General features: G+C 36.4%; 2 protein-coding genes across 6 annotated transcripts in view; one reads left to right on the forward strand and one right to left on the reverse strand.

Moving 5' to 3' along the window:
* The first annotated feature begins 401 nt into the window (after window positions 1–401).
* hspa13 (heat shock protein 70 family, member 13) lies at window positions 402–5078 on the forward strand. The gene is made up of 5 exons (XM_067450502.1): window positions 402–523; window positions 1121–1461; window positions 1534–1747; window positions 2202–2369; window positions 3310–5078. Exons 1-5 carry the CDS (start codon window positions 499–501, stop codon window positions 3876–3878), a joined length of 1317 nt encoding a protein of 438 aa, XP_067306603.1. The 5' UTR covers window positions 402–498; the 3' UTR covers window positions 3879–5078.
* Window positions 5076–22227, reverse strand: part of gdpd5b (glycerophosphodiester phosphodiesterase domain containing 5b) — a 69602-nt gene continuing 52450 nt past the window's right edge. For 2 of the 5 annotated variants that reach the window (XM_067450498.1, XM_067450499.1), the window contains 12 exons: window positions 21887–21985; window positions 20634–20727; window positions 19245–19390; window positions 17436–17518; window positions 15826–15976; window positions 15020–15241; window positions 13830–13987; window positions 13320–13467; window positions 12912–12994; window positions 11963–11977; window positions 10443–10555; window positions 5076–6268 (listed from right to left, as the gene is read on the reverse strand). In XM_067450498.1, the coding sequence (XP_067306599.1) occupies window positions 6201–6268; window positions 10443–10555; window positions 11963–11977; window positions 12912–12994; window positions 13320–13467; window positions 13830–13987; window positions 15020–15241; window positions 15826–15976; window positions 17436–17518; window positions 19245–19390; window positions 20634–20727; window positions 21887–21985 (1380 nt within the window). In that variant the 3' untranslated portion in view covers window positions 5076–6200. Of the gene's footprint in view, window positions 6269–8907; window positions 9175–10442; window positions 10556–11962; window positions 11978–12911; window positions 12995–13319; window positions 13468–13829; window positions 13988–15019; window positions 15242–15825; window positions 15977–17435; window positions 17519–19244; window positions 19391–20633; window positions 20728–21886; window positions 21986–22227 lie in introns of all 5 variants that reach the window. The other 3 variants (XR_010906739.1, XR_010906740.1, XM_067450501.1) reach the window with 3 other exon arrangements.

The raw sequence follows: 22227 nt of genomic DNA on the forward strand, positions 1-22227 counted from the left end.
ACACCGCTTTCTTTTTGTAAATGTAGGTTCCCCAAGAATTTAATGTTCAAAAATGTTACAACTTTATTTCGAGATTTGATTTCGATGTATTATTATTATTATTTGTCTTGTTTGTTTACCGTATATTCTCAGTTTGAGGTTTGATCGCGCTTCAAAACGCACTTATTTTCTTTTTTCTTGTTTTATTCCCTGGGTTTTCGAGCACAGACTGTAAAAAAGAAAACAAAAAAAGAAGAGAAGCAGAAGAAGAAGAAGAAAAAAGGTTTCGAGAGGAAATTGTGCAAAAGTCCCCTTGAGTTTTAAAGTGCATTTTGGGAAATGGAGTTATCAACATAGATAATTCCACTCACTTTGTAGCCATGAGGCTGATGAAAAGAACTACAACTACCAAAAGCCAAACAGTACGTATTAGGTTGACGTGTATATGTTCGTATTGTCGGCGCAGATACTGAATGAACTTCTCTTCTACAGTGATCCATAGCATATTGTGTTGGAAACATGGCTGGAGAAATGTCCATAATAGGTGAGTGTTGATTTTAACGAATGTGTCCGGCAAGATATATATCAAATTTAACAGAATATCCGTTCGTGTAGCCGTTAGCTAAAAACAGAACTGACGCATCTGGCATGAAAGTCCCAAATAACTGACTGTACGTAGATAACTAGATCGATTTTTACCAAATCAGACAGTCAGGTATCTTGTTTAGCTTGAGACAAAGGAGTCAGACTCAAACATCAACGGGTTTTATTTTACACACAATTTATTAACACAGCTGGCTTCGTTCTTATACTACAGATGTTACTGCGGCTGTCTCAACCTAGTTAGCTAGACAGCATTCTTTGGGCATCAATTTATTGGGAATATTGTTTAGATAGGCACCGTGGTATTTGTCATGTTTTAGTTTTCTATATACCATGTTTTTACACAGTCGTTGAAATGCTTATGAACGGCATATAAGTTACATATGGTAACCATTAAGTTCTATGGTATAACAAAGTTATCATGCTACTAACATCTTATACTGTACCACAATAAGCTTTTGTTGTACAGCTAATTGCCTGATTTCAACATTCTTTTCTTTTCAACAGTCATATATATATATATTTTATGTCCCTACAGGTTCTGTCATACTGGCTTTGTTCTTAGCAGGATACCTGGGACAGCAATACCTCCCTCCTCCAAAGCCCAGGGTCATTGGGTTAGATCTTGGGACCACGTTCTGCTCTGTGGGAGTGTTTCACCCTGGCACAGGCGAGATTGAGGTTATTGAAGATGACAAAGGTCGCAAAAGTATCCCAAGTGTGGTCTCGTTCACCCCTACCGGTGTGTTTTCTGGACATGAGGGCCAGGAATTGTCTGACATAAATCCTCAAAACACAATCTATGATTCCAAGAGATTTATAGGGAAGATTTTTGACCAAGAGACTTTAGAGAGAGAGAGTGCACGATATCCGTTTAAGGTACGTGTGTCATACGTTACATTCGTTCATTACTTCTGTAGTATCTCTGATATTTTCTTTACTATTTTACAGGTGATGTTCAACAATGGGAGTGCAGAATTCATAGTCTCTACAAACAGCACCTTCACAGTTACTCCTGAATTCATCGGATCCCGTCTCCTCCTCAAAATGAGAAAGATGGCAGAGAAGCAACTGGGAGTTCCTATTAATAAAGCGGTCATATCAGTACCGGCAGAGTTTGATGAGAGGCAAAGAAACTACACCATTAGAGCTGCTAACCTAGCTGGTCAGTTTACTACTTACTTGTGCAGTCGCATTTTAAGACTTAGTTCACCCAAAAAGGAAAATTCTGTCATTAATTACCCGTAAGACCTCCGTTCATCTTCGGAACACAAGATATTTTTTCATCCGAGCGCTCTCTGACCCCTGCATAGACAGCAACGTTATTTACAACTTTTTAAGACCCAGAAAGGTAGTAAAAACTGTTTAAATAGTCTATGTGACTCCAGTGGTTCAACATTAATTTTATGAAGCGACAAGAATACTTTTCTGCACAAAAATAATGATTTATTTAAAAATTTCTTCTCTTCCATGTCAATCTCTGACACTGTGACAAGGTCTTGCTATTAAAATCATTACAAGTAGCCTGTTGATAATGTCCTGGTTAAAATCTAAAATACAAATGAATGATCAATGGTTAAGTAAAATGATCACTCACTGTGCATCTCCTCTTTATCCAGGACTGGACATTCTGCGGGTGATCAACGAGCCCACGGCGGCGGCAATGGCCTATGGACTGCATAAGGCAGATGTGTTTAATGTGCTGGTGGTGGATCTGGGAGGAGGAACACTAGATGTTTCACTTCTCAATAAGCAGGGTGGCATGTTTCTCACCAGAGCAATGGCAGGTGAGCTGGGTGATTGATATATTACGTGTCAACAAAGAGATTTTACAATGGAAAACATACATCTGTGGCAGGACTATCCTTAGGGTGGTGCACTTATACCACATTTAGAAACGTAATTCTGAATAATTCACACAGTAATGTTTTGTTGTTGTTGTCGGAAGGAGGGGTGTGAACTTTTAATCCTAACTCCGTATAATACCTAAAACAGTATTTTATTTTTTTGTATCTTACACAATTTTTTTCAATTGTGTAAGATACATAATAACTTATACTTTAGGCTCATTGTCCATTGTTTCATTTTTATTTATTTTGTACTTCTTGTGTCACCAAACACCACTATGCTACTAGTGTATCTACAGAGGCTGCAGCCAATGAGTTTAAGGATTCTCTATGACGTTTAGTCAAATACTGCCTGTCACGTCATTTTTTCATGGTGAAATGCATTGATTGAGGGGAGCGACCCACACCACGTTAAAACGCTTTCTATAGGAAACAAATAGAAACTTTAATGTGGGTGTATTGGATTTTGATTTAATTTTATTGTTCTTAATGTCAGAGTTCAATTAAAACATCATGGGGATTTTGCCAGTTTTTTGTAGTATTCAACAGTATTTTTGCCTCGTTATTATGTATTATTATGATTATTTCTTTAAAGTTATTTATTTCAATAATTTTATAATGATTCTCATCACAAATGATTTGAAAATGAATGGAAAATCATTGAAATTCATCTAGAAAATGGAGGTAGGTGCCCTGGTTATGCACGTTTTCCCCCTGGCTCAGTGGTTTGATATCAATGGGTATTTGGTTACAAGGTTTTGGGTAATATTCTGTCACTGAAACCTCACTGACATTTAACACATGGAAATGGTGTCACATCAGGTGCACAACCCTCATCCTGTTTCAGCACATGATTAGCACATGATCTTTATCTCCACAGGCAATAACAAGCTCGGAGGGCAGGATTTTACCCAGCGTTTGTTGCAGTACTCCATCGAGCGAGTGCGGCAGCAGTACGGCGTGCCCCCTACTCTTAAAGAAGACATCCACCTTCTCCGTCAGGCTGTCGAGGCCGCCAAACTCAACCTCACCCAGGACTCTCAAGTTCATCTCCAAGTTCCTCTTCACCTGCAGACAACAGGAGAGAACGGAGCACGAGAGGAAAAAGTCCTCTTTCAGGAGAAACTGACGCGGGAACTCTTTGAGGAGCTCAATGCGGATCTCTTTCAGAAGATCCTGGCGCCCATTGAGACCGTCCTCATCGAGGGCCATCTAGGGAAAGAGGAGGTGGATGAGATCGTCCTGGTGGGAGGATCTACGAGGATCCCCCGCATTAGACAGCTCATCAGTCAGTACTTTGGGAAGGACCCGAACACCTCCGTGGACCCTGACCTGGCCGTGGTGACGGGGGTGGCCATTCAAGCAGGCATCATGGGCGGCTCTTGGCCTCTCCAGGTCAGCGCAATTGAAATTCCCAACAGGCACCTTCGCAAGACCAACTTCAGCTGATTGGTCCAGCGATTTGAACTGATACTTGGGCATTTTTCATGTGACTCCTTTGTGCCAACAAACCAAAAACTGGTTAAACAACATGTTTAATGTCTTTGCTTCCTTATATATATATATAATATTATAATATATATATATATATATATTAGCTTTGCAATGAATCGGTCCAAACAAAGTGGTTACTAGAGCATTTGTTCTTAACGTCTGGAGTTGTTGGCCCAAATCAAAATGTGTACGTTTTTCTTTAGAACAGATGCAGAGTATTTATTTAGACATTCATTATATAAATAGCGTTGAGAGAATGTTTTGCTCCTGTTATCCCGAGCAAGTTTCTGCTTGGGACAATATTGGTTAGTTTATTGCCATCTGTGTGCCTAACTGGTACTAACTGTGCAATAGGTCTTTCACAACTGGTTTTGGCAGGTTTAATGATGTTGTATTCAGGGAAGCAGCTGTTTGTATATAACTGAATAATCATTCCAGTCTCAGCTATTTATTTATTTATTTATTTTACAGAGGCTAGCTTGGTCTTATCAGCTAGCTGTTTCTGTCTACTGGAGTTTTGCTTGTGCCTTTTTATCATTTCCACATTTAAATTTGTTTGATAGACTAAGCAAAGTCAGATTTTTTTTTTTTTGTTCTTTTTATGCAAGTTTTTGTTTTTCTAATAGAGTTAAATATTAGTGTTGTGGTAAACAGTAACTGCCAACTTTTAAATACAAATAATCTAAAATTTACCAGCATGACCAGTGTGGTATTAAGTTCAGGAAAACATCAAACTGAAGCTTTTTATAATAATGTGAATTGATAAATAAAAGAAAGATATATAAATATTTATTTAAATAAAGTTTCACACGCTCATTTTTGTCCATATAAAAAAAAGTATATTTAACCATATGGACCAAAAAAGATGTTAAACTAGTTTGTGTTTGCCTGTTTTGTTTATGTATTTCTAAATGCTCAATATTAGAGGTGAAAAATTATGCAAAGTGTGAACTTCGTTTAATGCACTTTAACATGCAGAAGAACACAGTAAAAGGGGGGAAACAGTTATGATACATTTATCAGTGAGAATGCATATCCAAACTTTTCATGTAACTGTAATAATTCTATTTTTGTAAAAGTCCTGTAACATTTCATGTGTCATTAAAGTCCTTGAACCTTTGCTACTGTGCAAAGAAATACAAACACTGTAAAAACTGCAGAGTTTTTTTATTGACTGACCTCTGAAACACATCATAAAAACATCAACCAGCACAACTGTCCAGCCCTGTCCTTTGTGACAGCACAACCACTGTAAACAATGTCACATCTCACATTTACAATATAAAGTCAGGGGTCAGGGCACCTCGGCAACGGGAAGCCCTGTACAAAGTATTTAATACATGAAAAGCTACTTAAACAAGAGGGTTGAGGCTAAAAATGATAATTTAATAGTTTAAAAATTAAAATACATGTCACAGAACAACATTCAAACACTTTTTATTATAGGACAGTGTCCAGGTAATATTGCACGGCATCGAAACTCCAAGCCAGCTTTCTTTATAAACAGTGTTCAACTACAGCCTTAACTAAACTTTTAACAGAGCATCTTTTACTTTCCATTTCTGCAATCCAAACTAATCAGGGAATTTTGTTTTTGTTCTTAAAAATCAAACCATGGATACAGTATGTATGCAGAACGTGCCTAAATGTTCCATGTAATCTGGCATCATGCAGACCAAGATGATAAGGCTGGGTGGTTTCCTCTCAAAATGACAACTGAACAACATGCTAAATATATGGCATATATAAAACACGGTAAATATCATTGGAAGGCTAAAGGCAGGCACTCTGTAAACACCTGTTAGTTCTTCAAAATTCACAACCGTTTGAACAGAAGGCATCATTAGACTGAATATCACACCAAATCAAGGTCTAGAAAAAAAAAAAAAACTGGCATTATATATCTTATACTCCAGATTGGCTGGCTATGGAAGATTAGAAAAAATAAAATCCCCAAAAACCGACAGATAAAATCCACTTTATCATCACAGGCATGCTTGCAATACGAAGCAAGTAACAGGCATTCCAGCATCCTCAAGTGTTACGTGGGGGAAGAGGCCACAGATTTGGTAATAGTCAACAGAAAAACCACACTTCCAACTTCTCTTTTCCAGTCTTTTCAGAACAAGCAACTTAACAGCAGAAGAAAAAAAGAAAATCTGTACAAGAGTCCATCATCACCAGTAGACAGAGTTAAGTCAGTAGTTCAGAGGATACACCACTTGCTGTTTCGGGATGTGATGCGTTTTTTCGGTCCATTGGTCATTGAGCAACGTCTTAATTGGTGTAGTAGTTAAATCCATTTTCCGTATACGATTCATCGTTGCTGACCCCGTTGCTCACCTCTGTGGAACAAGACAGAAGAAGGCGAAACAAAGTTTAACATCCATGACGCAAGACCTTCACTTTGACGATGCAAAATCACGAACCGAGAATCACACTTGACACACACCGGCTCTGTTAAAAACCCTAGTGAGATCCCTACCTAGTCAGCATTTTACGAGGCATCATAGGTGTGCTACTTTTTCTACCTTATAAGAATTTTTTTGTCTTAAAATCGTTGTCATATTCAGTCAGTTAGTATTTCACGTATCCTTTATAGTGTAAACCCATAATACATTGCAACAAGTAAGACATTTTTTTCCACTCAAAATAACACTTTTAATCAAGGTATACATTGATCTAGTTCACAAGACCTTGTCGTTGCTTGCGTCATACTTAGGAGCTACAGGAAATCCATGATAGAAAATATGTTATTGCTTTTAATATATTAATCGGTATTACTAACAATAACAGTAGAAAACCATTTCATATAACTAGAAATTAACATTTTACTCAATGTTGTTTTGTGTGCCGATTTGTTCGTGAGCTTAACTGAATGCTAACATCTGAATCAATACTGAATCAATTTCCAACAGCCAAGCATCTCATATTCAGACAAAATTGAGGGAAACAATATTTAATTCAGTATGTCTACTCATTAAATCAATAGAAATGGATCAATTTAAAGACATTAATAATGTTACAAGAGTTTTCTATTTCAAATAAACAATGTCCTAATCTATTTTCTAATGTATTTTTGAACTAATAATTTGAGTTTCCACAAACTATATTTAAAGGTGCAACAAGTGATTTCCGAGAAATGCTGTTGAAAAATTAAATAAACAACTAAGCGAACAATTATGTGAAGATTTGCTAGATGTTCTGTTTGTGTGTTTGTACATAGCCCTGGCTTTGTAAATAAAAGAAAAAAAGTGGATCGGACCAATCAGACATAACACTACAACACCCTTGTAGCCAATCGAGGTGCCGCTATCGCGTGAGTTCCAGGTGAGTTCACGTCCGAGACCTACACGGAACTTGGTGGATAAAGTCATTATTTAGATTTTTTTTTTGCGCACAAAAACTATTATCGTTGCTTCGTAAAAATTATTGTACAGCCACTGAGTGAGATGGACTTTGTAACAACGTTTTTAGTGCCTTTAATGGGTTTTGTGAGTGGAAATATACTAAATGCCAAGGGAGGCCTATCTGAAGCCTTTCTCAGCCATCAGCTTTCAACAAAAATATCTTCATTTGTGTTCCGAAGATGAACGAAGGTCTTACGGGTGTCCAACGACATGAGGGTGAGTAATTAATGAAATTATTTTCATTTTTGGGTGAACTAACCCTTTAACACTAGATAACAGCACTAATAATAGTGATATTACAGCACTAATAACAGCAAAGTAGTCTGTATTCTTGGTCTGCTACAAACCAGCTTCAGTTCAGCATTATTTTGCATTAATATGACCATATTCTTTGGCTAAATATTTTATAATGCATCACCTTTTTGTTTCCATGGCAACACGCCATGCTTCTCACATGACACAAAGCACCTGATGACAGCTCAGCTCTATCGGTTTATTAATTTTTCTTTCTTTTTTATTCAAAATATTCACAAACTTGTTACACATGTCATGAGCTATCTGATATTCTGATTTTCAAATATGTGTAAGTGAATGTGTTTTGTCATAATGATCATGTTAGTTGATCTATAATGCGCGATGAGCGCCGCCATGTTAGTTCGCGCCTCAGAGAATCAGATCTGTCGGAATACATGAAAGTAAAAGTGACCGGTGAACTCAAGAGAAGAATAGAGTAAACTATATAGTAACTTATATAATGTGTGTCTGATATAAATAAAACAGCCAAATTATAACTGTCAGAAAGGAGTTATTGCCACTTCCATAGACATCAGCATGTTTTTGCCGCTACTTATGTGCATTTAAATGTCTGAAACCTAAAATAAACATGATGTGGTTGAAAACTGAATTGTTATGATATGTGATGAGCGCCGAGCGTTTGATGGCACCGAAATGAGGAGCCCAAATCTGCGTTCTGATTTGGTCCAGTACATACCGGTTATATAGGTACCGGTGCTATATGGCCACCGGGTTTCGGTACCCAACCCTTTGCATAGCACGTTCATAATTTTGGGGGTGGAGCAATAAAAAGAGGGGTGTGTTTGTTTGGGTGTCGGTTTCAAATATCAACACCGTTTCTCAGAATTCGCTTACTGCACCTTCAAGCAGCGCAACTGTTTTCAACATTGATATTAAAAAGAAATGTTTTTCTGTAGCTCAACCAGTAGAGCGTGGCGCTAGCAACGCCAAGGTCATAGGTTCGATTCCCAGGGAAAGCAAGAACTGATAATAATGTAAAATGTGTACCTTGAATGCAATGTAAGTCGCTTTGGATAAAAGCGTCTGCCAAATGCATAAATGTAAATGTAAATGTAAATGTTTCTTCAAACCACCAAATCATCATATTACAAGGATCTCTAATGGTTTGTGTGAGTTTCAACATAATAAGCTTTCTTAGAAGGTATAGCTGCCTATGGAGTTTGTGCACTTGGAACATAGCTGCTGGAGAAAAGCAAGTTGTAGATCTTCTTTTTGAATCTTCTCCCACACATTTGAATGATCATCACCCTCATACTCACCATACGTAGGCCACAGTTACCCTGGCCAGTGATGCTACAGCCCTCCATGAGCTATCATTCAAACTGTGGGATGTCAGCAGAGTATGGATTGATTGTTGGATGGATGGATGAATGGATGCAGGAGGAGACAGGACGGCGATAGACATTGAGAGACAGGAGGGAGAAGGGAATGGAATGAGTTGGAATGGGATGAAGGGATGAAGGGATGCGGAGACATACAGCAGTGGAAGACTCAAACCCAGGAGGTGGACAGCTACTGTTGCTGACCTTAAAAACACACAGAGGCATGCAAACACCGTTGGGACACATGCACACACAATGCCAATCCAAAAAAAACAATGCATGCAACATGTGTACAGTTAACCGGATATTAATCCTGTAAAGACATTTGAAGAAAGAACACTTTTTTGTTTGTTTGTTTGAAATGGAATATTATTCACTGAACCTTTAGACAGCATAACTAAAAAAAAGGAAAGATTACAAATGGTTTTCATTGAGTATCTCATTTCATGCATCAGGCTTTTATGGCTCATATAGTATAATAAAGAGGCCCAAACTGAGCAAAAATAAGCAATTTCATGCGGTTGCTGATGTTTAGATTAAATTCTGACAGCTTGTAATGTAAATCAATGAGATCTTTATAACAGTATCGCCCTTATTTAGCAACGCAGTGATTTTAAACGGCTAGATAACTGGAAGGTGGTGTCACTATAAGCCTTGCACATTCAATGTACAAATGGCCACTCTAAAATAAGGTGGATAGTAGAGTACTTACATAAAACGTATACATATCAGTGGTCACTGTAGTTTTGTTCTGTAGTTTTTATTATGAGGGGCAAAACATATATTTCAGAACGACACAAGATCCCTGTCAGGGATTATTTTGGCATTTACCCTTTAAAGCTTATATATATAAGCTTTAAAGGGTAAATGCCAAAATAATCCCTGACAGGGATCTTGTGTCGTTCTGAAATATATAGATTACATAATAAACGTAACATTAGAGTTAAGATAGGCCTCTAGGTTTAATCATTTAAACTCTGGGCAACAACTTCTGGCAGTGATGTGTTTTTATGTATTTTTTTCTTTTCTTTTCATTACAGCGCTATATGTCATTGTGATTGTGAAACACACAGAACACTTCACTACATGATTTTCGTTCCTCTGGCGACATTATAGTTTTCTTGCTGTAACTTGGGACTTAACATGAGTTTTTAGCCATTTATCAAATGTTTTACTCACTATATATTTGGTTGAATACTGAATTCCTTTTTTAAATATTGTTTTGAGTAACAAGATGTTGTTAATGAGATTCGTGGTATGAAAAGCAAGACGTGAATTAATAAATGAGACATTAAATAAATGTAAATATTGAAACAGTATTTTGCCATGGACAATGGTGAAATGTGTAGTTTAGTAGTCATTATACAAATATTAGATTGACCAATCAAGCATTTCAGAGCAGCACGTAATAAGCTCTTTCTCACACACACAGCATGAGAAACGCCAACATAAGGTGGTTTTATGGCTCTTACCAGAGAAGATGAGCTTCTCCTTCATGATGTTGACATCTCTGCTGGACCTCCTGACAGCTGCGCTCAGCATGATCTGCTCTGGGTTGTAGCTACGCATTCCACTCATTCTCCACCTGTGATCACGTGCACACAAACACACACATACACAAACCGACCTTAGTGACCATAGCCAAACATAAATTGCGTTGTTACAGCTGACTCTGCTAAGAAAACAGTTCTTTTTGATTTACAATCCCAGTGTTGACAACCAAATTAACTCCTGAATCTCACTGATTTATTAATGTAATTGGTAAGACTAAGATATACAGTAAACATTTACATTACTATTTAAATGTTTGGGGTCAGTAAAAATGAATACACCACCTGGCCCAAATAAAAAAAGACTTGCTATTCAACATATAACATGTTAGAAACATAATAATCACAGCGATAATGATCCAATTATAGACTATTAAGCATTTAAATCCAAACAGCTACATTTATTTTTGGCCAGGCAGTGTACTTTTATTCAGCAATGATGTATTAAATCAATCAAAAGTGACAGTAAAGCCATTGATAATGTTATATTTCAAAGAATCCTAAAAAAAAAAACTATTTTCCACAAAAAGTTGTTGATTTCAACATTGATAATAAGAAGAAATGTTTCTTGAGCAGAAAATTTAGAATGATTAGAATGCACATTAGAATGATTTCTGAAGGATCATGTGACACTGAAAACTGAGGTAATGGCTGCTATTATGTAGCTTTGCCATCACATACATTGCATTGAATAATATTACTATTTTTATTGTATGTTTGATCAAATTAATGCAGCCCTGGTGAGCATGAGACTTCCTTTAAAAACATTAAAAACCTTACTGACCCCCAAATATCTGAATGCAATTGTATGAATAATTTACTAGACTCTTAAGACTTAGATTTATGTATGAACCAAAAACAAGTCTGTTGGTCTACAGTTATAGTGACCATCTGTTCAAATTACCCATAATTCAAAGTATGTTTTTCCCCCTCTGATAATATCCGACACCATCTGGCAAAACTGACATTTTGGAGTGTTGTTGGCCCAAAACAACAAGATCATCAGATTTAAACCATATGATATGAAGGAAAGATTTAGATAACCCTAAAATATAAATGTAAAATAGTAATTTTGGGGAAAATACTTTTCTGTAACAGTAGAAAATGACTTGAAGAAACAAAAGCAGCTAAATGTAACTGTCAGTAAATTGTGATTGTTGCTCATTCTGTACTCCACAAGGGGGTGACAGAGTATCACAGCAAATTAGTGAGTTCATCCAAGTGATTACACCTAATAAATCTGAATTAAATATGAATTATAGTGACATTAAAATGTAATCATGTGGGGTGTGGTTAAGTGAAAAAAGTTAGTAATAGCATTGCCAAAATACAGGTAAAACAAAAGATACATGCAGATAGATTGAAACAGGGTTATATAGAGAAAGAAGGGCAAGAAAGGGAGATACACTGGCAGCATGGGCCAACAGTGCTGACCCAATTACCTGATTATGTGATAGCTGAGAGATGCCAGAATGCAGCAGAGAAGAGGAGCATGCACATCAGGCAGAGAGCAAGAAGAAGAGGAGGAGAGGTGGAAGAAAGGGTACAAGAGTAAAAGAAAGGGAGAGAATCAAGAGGTCAGTTCAGAAAAGCAGATGCAAATGTCACTATGGCAAGCGCAGCAAACGTAGAGAATCCAGAGCCCCACAAAACATTAACCGGTTATGCTGATCTCGAACATTTGACATTATAATGAAAAATAACTGGTGAGTATGCAAAACATCCAATACAACATCAACGCAAACTTTTTCTTCTTATTCATTCTTTCTTCCTTCTCTCTAATCATGGTTCAGGATATTTTGTTTTGTAAAGGTTGAACGCTATGTGTTCTCAATTTGATTGTGAGAAAAAAAAATCATTCAAAGTCATATTTTATTTTAGACCAAAACTGTACTGTGGGTGAATTTAAGCATTAAAAAAGCAAGTTCATGCAGAACATAAATTTATCATAAATATACAGAAGAACATAAACATATCTTAATATGTTAGTAGCAAAAACGATTTATATACACTGGTATAACTCTATAAACATTAATATTTTTATTTGATAATATTTTATAGCTGATAATTTAGTTGAGATTGAAAGGATTTGAATTTAGATTAATATTTAATATTTCATTAAAGTAATTTATAAGCGTATGTATTGAAAAGTTGAAAAGAAAGAACTAAGATAGTGTTGTGTTAAAAACTTCGACAAAAATGAAATGAAAACTGAAAAGATACATAAAAAAGATACAAAAAGCCAATTCAATATATTTTATAAATGCTTTAAAAGTATATACATATTACTAAAATAACAGAGGATTGCGAGATAGATTTGTAGGTCTTATTTTGAATAAAACATAATTCCTATAATTTACAACATGCAATGTCAAACAAGAGGACACTTACTTCTGGAATATAAATATTCCCAAAACTACAGCAAAGGAAATGAGATCAGTGGAGATCCATATCAAGCAGTACTCATCTGGAGTCTGGAAAGACACAAATGCTAATGAGGCACACACACACACACACACACAAACACACCCCAAGATGGTGCGAGAGAATTGATAGTACAGCCGATGCTAGCTCATGCTTTCTTAAGAAACATACTCCTGAATATTATATTGCATGGGACATTATTATCATTTTACTGTATATTACAAACAAAATAACTAAATAGGTCATTGTGTTAAATTCTAGTAAAAAAGAAAATGTGCTCTTATTTTGAATAAAGGCTAGAGCAGCAGATGTTGAGCAATTATATTTCTAAGCCATTGCCTAATGAAGAATCTACAAGCAGATGAGGGTTTGTACCATGAGCCAGAGCGGATAGTGCACCTTCCTCAGCACCTGCGGGGCTTCAGAGGAGACGGACGGCACCCCACTGCACCACAGCAGAGAATACAGCCACGGCTCGTTCACCGCATACAGAGTCAGACTGATGTTGTTCTCATTATACAACCTACTCAAATAAACACAGATATAGGACTAGCTTTTACACACTTTACAGGGGACTCAAAATTCATCCCAAGTGCAACATACTTTTGTAAATCTCTTATTTCCGCTACGCTTGTTTGTTGTTGCTATGGCGTTTCATGTTACATTTAGATGTGAGCCACAAGCTTACAAGCTAAATAGTGGCCTGGAATAGCAACATTGGCTAAAACGTAGCTTGAGTTTGGCTGAACAACTGCAGATTTTGCATTTCCGTTACATTACACTAGTGCAGCAGAAACTGCAGCTTTTGTTCCCAAACTGTCCCTTATCGTGTAACATGGATGTTATAAGTGAGACCAGGTGTTTGTAAGTAGGGCAGAAGCCTACCGGACGTCCTGCGCAGAGGCCTGGTTGTAGCGCAGCAGGACTCTGCTGATGCCTTTATGATGGAGTGTGTCGAGGGGCAGCTTCTGTACAGAGGTCTGCTGTAAACCCGGAGCAACCTGCCTCACCATCTCCCTGTTACTATTCACCGCCCACATCACCTGCACAGATACACACAAAAAAACAGTTAAACGTGAGAAGGGAATACAAACTATGGAATAATCATATTTTTAAATGAAATACCTGTTTTAACCCTGTGAAGCATAACATGAAATAATAGTCAGACAATTTTCATTTAAAGTGTTTTTAGTATTAGTTTATATTAGTTTAATATGGGCTTTATGGTTTATTTAATATTATATAGTATGATATATGACAATATGGAACTCATACTCAAGGAGGAAAAACATCTAAATTTAATTGAGAGGCCCAAACTGAGCAAAAATATACAATTTGGTAGCAATTATTTTGATTCAATATTTTGTGGCCTAAAAGTAAGATTGATTTATCATAGCTTGTAATGTAAATCAATGAGATCTTTATAACGGTATAGATGACTACATATAAAAGAAAATGCATAAAAATATTAGTTGTCACTCCAGATTTCCAAATAATACCGTAGTAAGATGATATTTAAATGCCTAGTTTTATGATCCAATCTCTGTAGATTTTATTGTATGGGGCAAAACATAAAATGCATTTCAATACTATGAAGACTGATAGATGTGCGCATAAATGTTCCCCAAAAGCCAGATATATCATTTGATACTCACATCAAAAGATTGTGTATGGATAATCAGTGTTCATCTTAAAATATTACTAATAATATAAACATTATTATTGCGTTTACTTTAGAAAAATCAACCTGAAGGTGGACATTTTTATAATTAACACTAAAAGGCTTTTTACTTGGTGAAAAAAGTATAAACTATCAATAAGATGACAGAAGACATTTCGGCAAAATTTTGATCATGTTGATAATTTAGAGGCCTTAGAAATTCACTTTTCAGATATGATACAGTAGGCTTTTTAAGTGTTATTGTTTTACTCACCACTAGAGGGCGTGAATATACAACCAACCATATAAAACAGGAACAAACGTGTCCTAAAAGCATGCACTTGAAACCCAGACCAAGGACAAATGAGATTTTCAGTAGCATATCCAACTTGAGTATCACACCCTCAAGACTAACCTGCCGTTGTGGTATTCCTGACCTCAGAACAGTGTCCAGGGTGAGGTTGACCCAGTCGTGGTGGTGGGGGTGATTGGACGGCGGTCTGCGCAGAGTGAATATGGCTGAGCTTTTGGATCTAGCCGCTAGCTTCAGCATCTGCTCCAGGCTGCACACGGTCTGGTTCTCCACTGACCTGCGCTCAGACGCTGACATGTACTCTGCTGTCCAGAAAGGATCATCCTGCGTTCAGTGAAATCAGTTCAGTTATATACAGATTTACTACTTATACATTCCTAATATAAAAGATCGAAACTTTAAAGTCAGAAGAAAACAAGGAAATTTAGTCTAATTATGAAGCTATGACACTGCTAAATTGGCTAGATCTTAAAAGGGTATATGACAATAGCATTGATCCACTTATAATTTAGTTTTAATAAATAACCCTTAGAGTTAAGCAGACCATTTTTGTTACTGCATCTTTAAGATTGCATGATATGCAGAATTATGGGCATATGGGCGGACATATGCTAATGTGCTGACATCATAACTGTGACATGTTTAACCTAAATGACCTGGTTTGCTATACCATTTCCATTATTGTTCAAGAGAGAGGCTTTGTGTAAATATTAAAGTACATCTACATATTAGACTGAACTCTTATTTCAAAAAAGAGAAAAATCTTTTCTTTTTTTTAAATCCCCATTAAAATTTAAAGACACTCTACAGTCTTCAGTGTTGCTATAAATAAATACAAATTACTTACACTACTACATCACTATTTTAACTGTCTTGTAGACATTGTTTAGAGCCAAAATGGCCCATACCTCCAGAAACCACTGGCCAGCGTTCAGTGAGCTCAGATCAGTCCAGTTGAAGAGTGAAGCATCATCATACTGTCTCTTCGGAAAGATTGTCCTCACGTTTGTGGTTCTTCTTAATGTCCGGTCTCTCATGAGGAACGGCACACCATCGAGACTACAGCCAAAGCCAGAGTTACTCAGCAGTATGTGATTAGACAGCACTTAGATTGCAATTGAGAAAGTGCTTCTATTAGGGCTGAACCTGCCAGCACTGCTGGATAATATTCAATGATAAGAGAGCATAAAAGCGGTAAATGTGGACTTACTGTACGCTGACATCTGTATGGACTTATTTTAATAATGGGATTGTTCTACAATAGTAGTAGTATTATTGCAAACCATTATTCTTCATTTGGCAGATGCCTTTTTACACAGGACAACCCACACACTAAGGTTAAATGCAAGAGCATAATGGTGGTTGATTGAGATGGAACCTTTGGGTTACCAGCCAATTGAATCTCTAAGCCACATCAAGCCATTTAATTTAAATATGGTTTCATACCAGTGCCACCACCTCTTAATGAAATTAAACCAGATGTTCTCAACCAAAGCAATACGTGACCCTGGACAACAAAACCAGTCGCAAGGGTATATTTGTGACAATAGCCAAAAATAGATTGAATGGGTCAAAATTATAGATTTTTATTCTATGGCAAAAAAAAAAAAATAGGATATTAGGTATAGATCATGTTCCATGAAGATATTTTGTAAATGTCCTACCCTAAAGATATAAAAAATTTGGACAACTTTAAAAGTGATTTTCTTAATATTTAGATTTTTTTTTCACCCTAAGTTTCCAGATTTTCAAATAGGTGCATGTCGGCCAAATATTGTCAATGGAAAGCCTATTTATTCTTCTTTCAGGTGATGTATAAATCTCAATAAATAAATAAAATGTACCCTTATGACTTGTACCCCAGTTACAAATGAAAAAAGAATAAGCAAATACATTTTTTGCAGGGTTTTTAAAAATTAGGTCAAAATAATTTGTGTGGTAATCAACATTATGACAGAGATTCTGTCCATAAAGCTTCACTAGTGATATCTCAATCTAAAAAGCTTGTCTAAAAAGAGTGATGACTCTCTTTAACTAAGATAAATTACAACACAACAATTGGACAATTTCAACTCCATTATCTAAAGATGCGTGTTAAGCAGGCAGAGTAGATTATAGCTTAAAGGGGCTTCTTTATAAAGTCTTCCTGTCTGTCCCAGTGTTCAATTACTATGCACTCTATGGGTCAAGAGACATCACGACTCACTCCAACCTCTCATTATAGTAGTCTCACACTACCACACAAGGATTCACACTTTGAAACACCCTGTTGCCTTGTGCCTTTAGACACACACACATGCACGCACGCGCACACGCACACGCACACGCGCACACACACACGCACACACACACGCACACACACACACACACACACACACACACACACACACACACACACACACACACACACACACACACACACACACACACACACACACACACACAGCTCTATGTAGCTCTATGCAATCTATTGATTGAGCTATACCAAGAGTGCCAGGCAGAATGAATGTATGAATACCTGATGGTCACATCCGCCTCCAACCCACTAACGTTTCTCTGCAGCGCTCGGTTGAAGGATAGGAGAGTGTTCTCTGGAGCGAGCTGAACGGGGGGAGAAAAAAATTAAGAAGTGAAAATCTTACAAAGAATAAAGTGTTGCATACTTGAACCCTATGGAACCTTCAATGGAAAGACCATTGTCAGACCAAAATGCGAGACCCTGGAGCTAAGCAGTAGCTAAACCTCTTCCTAGTTATTTGGCCGTAAATCAATAACTCATCTCATAGACGTTCACTGAGTGCTCGAGGGCCAGACAGATGCACAATCTACGGCTCCTCTGTGGTTCATGCTTATGTAACAGCATGCAAGCAGCAACTTGAGATAATTTGCGCACAGCAGCTCTACATGTGACAAATGCAGAATGAAGGGGAGACGCTTTCTTTTAAAGCACAAGAGAATGAAGAGATGAATATGTTAAGGATCAACAGGATCAGTTTGAATGTGCCTTTGGAGAGCACTTAAGGTTATGACCCTCATCTCTGGATTCTGGCTTTTAAACCAACCAGTAAACTCAATGGGTTTTCAACCCAAGTTTGGGTGTTTACAGCTTTAGCTGGGAGTGGCAGAACAATTAAATTCATCCAAACAAAACTGTTCCCTAATTGGCTAGCAGAAATGTTAGATAACACTGCTGCTAAAAAGAGACTTATACGAACACAGAGATGTTATTATTAAATATCTTTCTGTAGGCCTATTCAGAAGTGGACTAATTTTTACAAAGGGAAATTAGGTAATTTGTGTTTTTCACAGATGATTTTAATCCAGACCAATTAAGCATGTGTCTGTTTTCTGACACAAACCCCATAAATTACAGAGAAATTCTTAAACACACATACACTACCTGTCAATAGTTTAGAACAATTAGGATCTTGTTTTGTTTTTGAAAGAAGTATATTAATCACCAAGGCTGTATTTATTTGAAGAAAATACAGTAAAAACAGTAATATTGTGAAATATTAAAAGAACAGATCCTTTGGAAATCATTCTAATATGCTGATTTGGTGCTCTGTTAGTGACACTTACAATAATCAATCTTAATATCATTATCAAAGTTGAAAACAATTTTGCTGCTTTATATTTTTGTGGAACCCATTTGGAACCATTGTGGATACATTTTTCAGGATTTTTTGCTGAATAGAAAATTAGCAGTATTTATAGGATAGATAGATAGATAGATAGATAGATGTTTTGTGATGTACAAATTAAATCATTTACATTAAATCATGGAAGTTCTATATTCATACCTTCCAAATGCTGCATTTAAATACATCTAAAAAGATTTCTTTTCTTTTCTGTGCCACTATAAAACAGAAATAACATGCACACATGAAAAGCTTATTTTTTAGCACAATACACCAATCATGCACACGAGTGTATTGAAAACCCTTCATAACCACCAAACCTTGAACAACGCCTACACAGAGATTCTCAGTGGCTCTTACCCGAGTTATATTTAGCTATGACAAGCCAGGGAAAAGAAATATGAGAAAGATAAATGGAGAGAAATAAAAAGAGAGGGAAAATGAAGGATGGAAAGACACAGGAAAGAGATAGAGAGCGAGAAAGCGAGAGACCGAGAGAGAGAGAGAGAGAGAGAGAGAGAGAGAGAGAGAGAGAGAGAGAGACCAAGAGAGAGAGAGAGAGAGACCAAGAGAGAGGCAGAAAGGACCAAACTGCCTCCAGCAATCCTTGATGTAGCCTGAGCTTGATGTAGTATCTAGGAAAGACATGAAGTGCACAACACAATGTTGATAATTTGGCTGCTTACCATTGGAGCCCCTTGATGGCCAATGATGGCAGGTGCTGCTTTCAGACTCCCACGCTCCATAATGCAGGGTGAGGTGATTGACAGCGGAATGAAGTACAGCGTGAGGAGAACAGTCAAGTAGATGAGGAGAACCATCAACTGGAACCCTAGAGAACCAACAACTTAGTTATTTGAAATTACAACTATAGTACAGCTATTTTTAAGATGTAAAAAACAAAACAAAAACTTCTTTAGGAAAATAAATGACTATAAATCACATCTTAAAACAATTTTGCATTGTGTTTTATGTCACCTTTTTTGCAGCTAAGAGGAAAAGTGTGCGGTCTCGTTTCTGAAATTAGTGCTAATGCAAGTAAATGTATGTTGACAGTTGAGGAGTGCTGATTCTGCATAATAAATTGTTACTGAGCTAAGACAGCAACTGTCCTGAAAAAAGAAGTTTGAAGTGTAGAAGACTAAAATGTGCAATAGCTTCCATTGCAGCCATGCCAAAAAATGCATTATTGAGACATTTTTGAGCACATGATGTGTGGAACTGAACGTACACAGCTATTAATTAATTAATTAATTCACATACTTGTGCAAACTAAGTACTTTTCAGGGTGAGAGAAGTTTTCTAAATCTTACAAAGAGACAAAATACACTACCATTCAAAAGTTTGGGGTCTAATTATTCATTAGAAATGACATTAAATGGATTAAGTGTAACAGTGAAGACATTTATAATATTACAAAATGTCTCTATTTTAAAAAAAAATAGCTGTCCTTTTGAACTTTATATTCAACACAAAAAAAATTTAATTATTTTAAGATTGATATTAATTTAAAGAATTCCTTGAGAGCTAAATCATCATATTAGAATGATTTCTGATGGATCATTTGACACTGAAGAGTTATGTTGCTGAAAATTAATCTGACATCACAGGAACAGATTACAGTTTAAAATATATCCAAATAAAACAGTTATTTAAAGTGTAATAATACTGACAATATTGTTTTTATTGTATTTTTGGTCTTGAAGAGCATAAGAGATTTCTTTAAAACAAATCTCACCAACCCCAAACTTTTGAACTCTAGTGTAGGCTCTGTGTACTGAATTCCCATGAAGAAGGAAGAGAAATTTACGTCTGATAAACCAAACGAGATAAACCAGTTAAATCTGTGCTTAGTTGAATCAGATAAGCTTGGTTAAACTTAAATGAGGAATCAATAGTGGTATATTAATTTCCGCCCCAATGCTGTAACATGAAACACCAGCGCATTGAGCTAGAGGAGATAGTAATGTCACTGTGTAAAGGCAGGAATGTATCGCTTTAATAATTAACATCTGGTTAATAATGATGCCTAACTGAGAGCCTGATCTTCAAGTAAAGAAGTGAATTTGGCTTACTGGTTCTCTCTGCTCGCGCCACCTGTCCAGCCACCAGCCAGGCCAAAGCAGTAACTGCAGCTAAAGCGCCGATGTGCAGGAAGGGACCAGTAGCCTGAAAAAAAATGGAGACATTCATTGGTTTTAAATACACAAACAAATAAGAACCTTAAAGGGATAGTTCACCCAAAAATAAAAATACATAGCACATTTGAGTTTACATGAGAACCAATGAGGTTCATTCTCATGTTACACAGCATGACTGAGCTTCAGCAAGAACCAATAAGGTGCATTCTTGTGTTACAGAGCACGTTTAAATATCCACAAGAACCAATGAGGTTCATTCTCGTGTTACGCAGCTCGTTTGAGTTTCCACAAGAACCAAAGAAGTTTTGTTCTCACACATCAAGCAGGTTCGGTTGAGCTTCTCATTTAAACGTGAATAAAAGCCTAAAATAAATCTGTTCATCTTATAAAGTCATAAAGTCTCTTCAGAAAATGTTTCTAAACTGCTCAATTCATATGGAATAGTTTTATTAACTATTTATGCACTTTTTGAAGCTTCAAAGTGGCATTTGCGTAGCTGTCAATAGAGGGACTGAAATTTCTAAAATGACATTAAAGATATCTTCACTTGTGTTCCAAAGTTTAACAAAAGTCTTACTGGTTTAAGAGTTTCAGAATTTCTAGGAAAAATATACATTGAGAGAGAGAGAGATATCGCACACACAAGACAAACTTCTAGCCTAAAGTGTAAACCACTGTTCAAAGGTTTGGGGTCTGTAAGATGTTTTAATGTAAAAAAAAGTCTCTCACACTCACTAAGGCTGCATTTATTTGATTGTGCAATTTTATTACAATTTAAAGTACCTGTTTTCTATGTTAATGTATTTTAAAATGTAATTTATCTCTGTGATGGCAAAGCTGAATTTTCAGCATCATTACACTCTTGAGTGAAACATTTCTTCTTATTATCAATGTTGAAAACAGTTGTGCTGCTTAATATTTTTTGTGAAAACAGTGATACTTTTTGATGCATGGAAAGCTCAAAAGAACAGCATTTATTTGAATGATAAATCTTTTGTAACATTACAAATATATACTGTATATGATACTTTACTGTATACTGCATACTTTTGATCAATTTAATGCAACCTTGTTGAAGAAAAAATTAAAAATGACAAAAAAGAAAAGAAAACCGTACTAACCCGAAACTAGACAAACATACTGTATATAGACGCATCCCTGGAGATAAGATTTCTAAAAGAACATACCTGAAGAGAAATCCAAACTACATCCCATTCCTCTCCCCACATCTGAGTGACAGATATCACTCCAATTACTGTAGCGAGCAAAGCGACTGTCACACCAATCTAGTGAGAAAAACACAGCCCAGTTAATTCAATTCAAAGTCATTTTATGCAATTATACTTCATTTATTCTAAGCAAACCAAACTACGTTTCACTTTCTGTTCATAAACAAACGGGAAATACAGCTTTTAAACTCTCAATGTGGCTAGAAAGCCTTGGGGCATAACAAGGTGTTTTTGACACTGTGTCAAGGTTCATTTGGTTCGTCTCACACAAACAGACTAAGTTTTCTATATCTATTCTG

The sequence above is a fragment of the Pseudorasbora parva genome, chromosome 8, assembly GCF_024679245.1.
Source record: "Pseudorasbora parva isolate DD20220531a chromosome 8, ASM2467924v1, whole genome shotgun sequence".
In the NCBI taxonomy this organism is placed as follows: domain Eukaryota; kingdom Metazoa; phylum Chordata; class Actinopteri; order Cypriniformes; family Gobionidae; genus Pseudorasbora; species Pseudorasbora parva.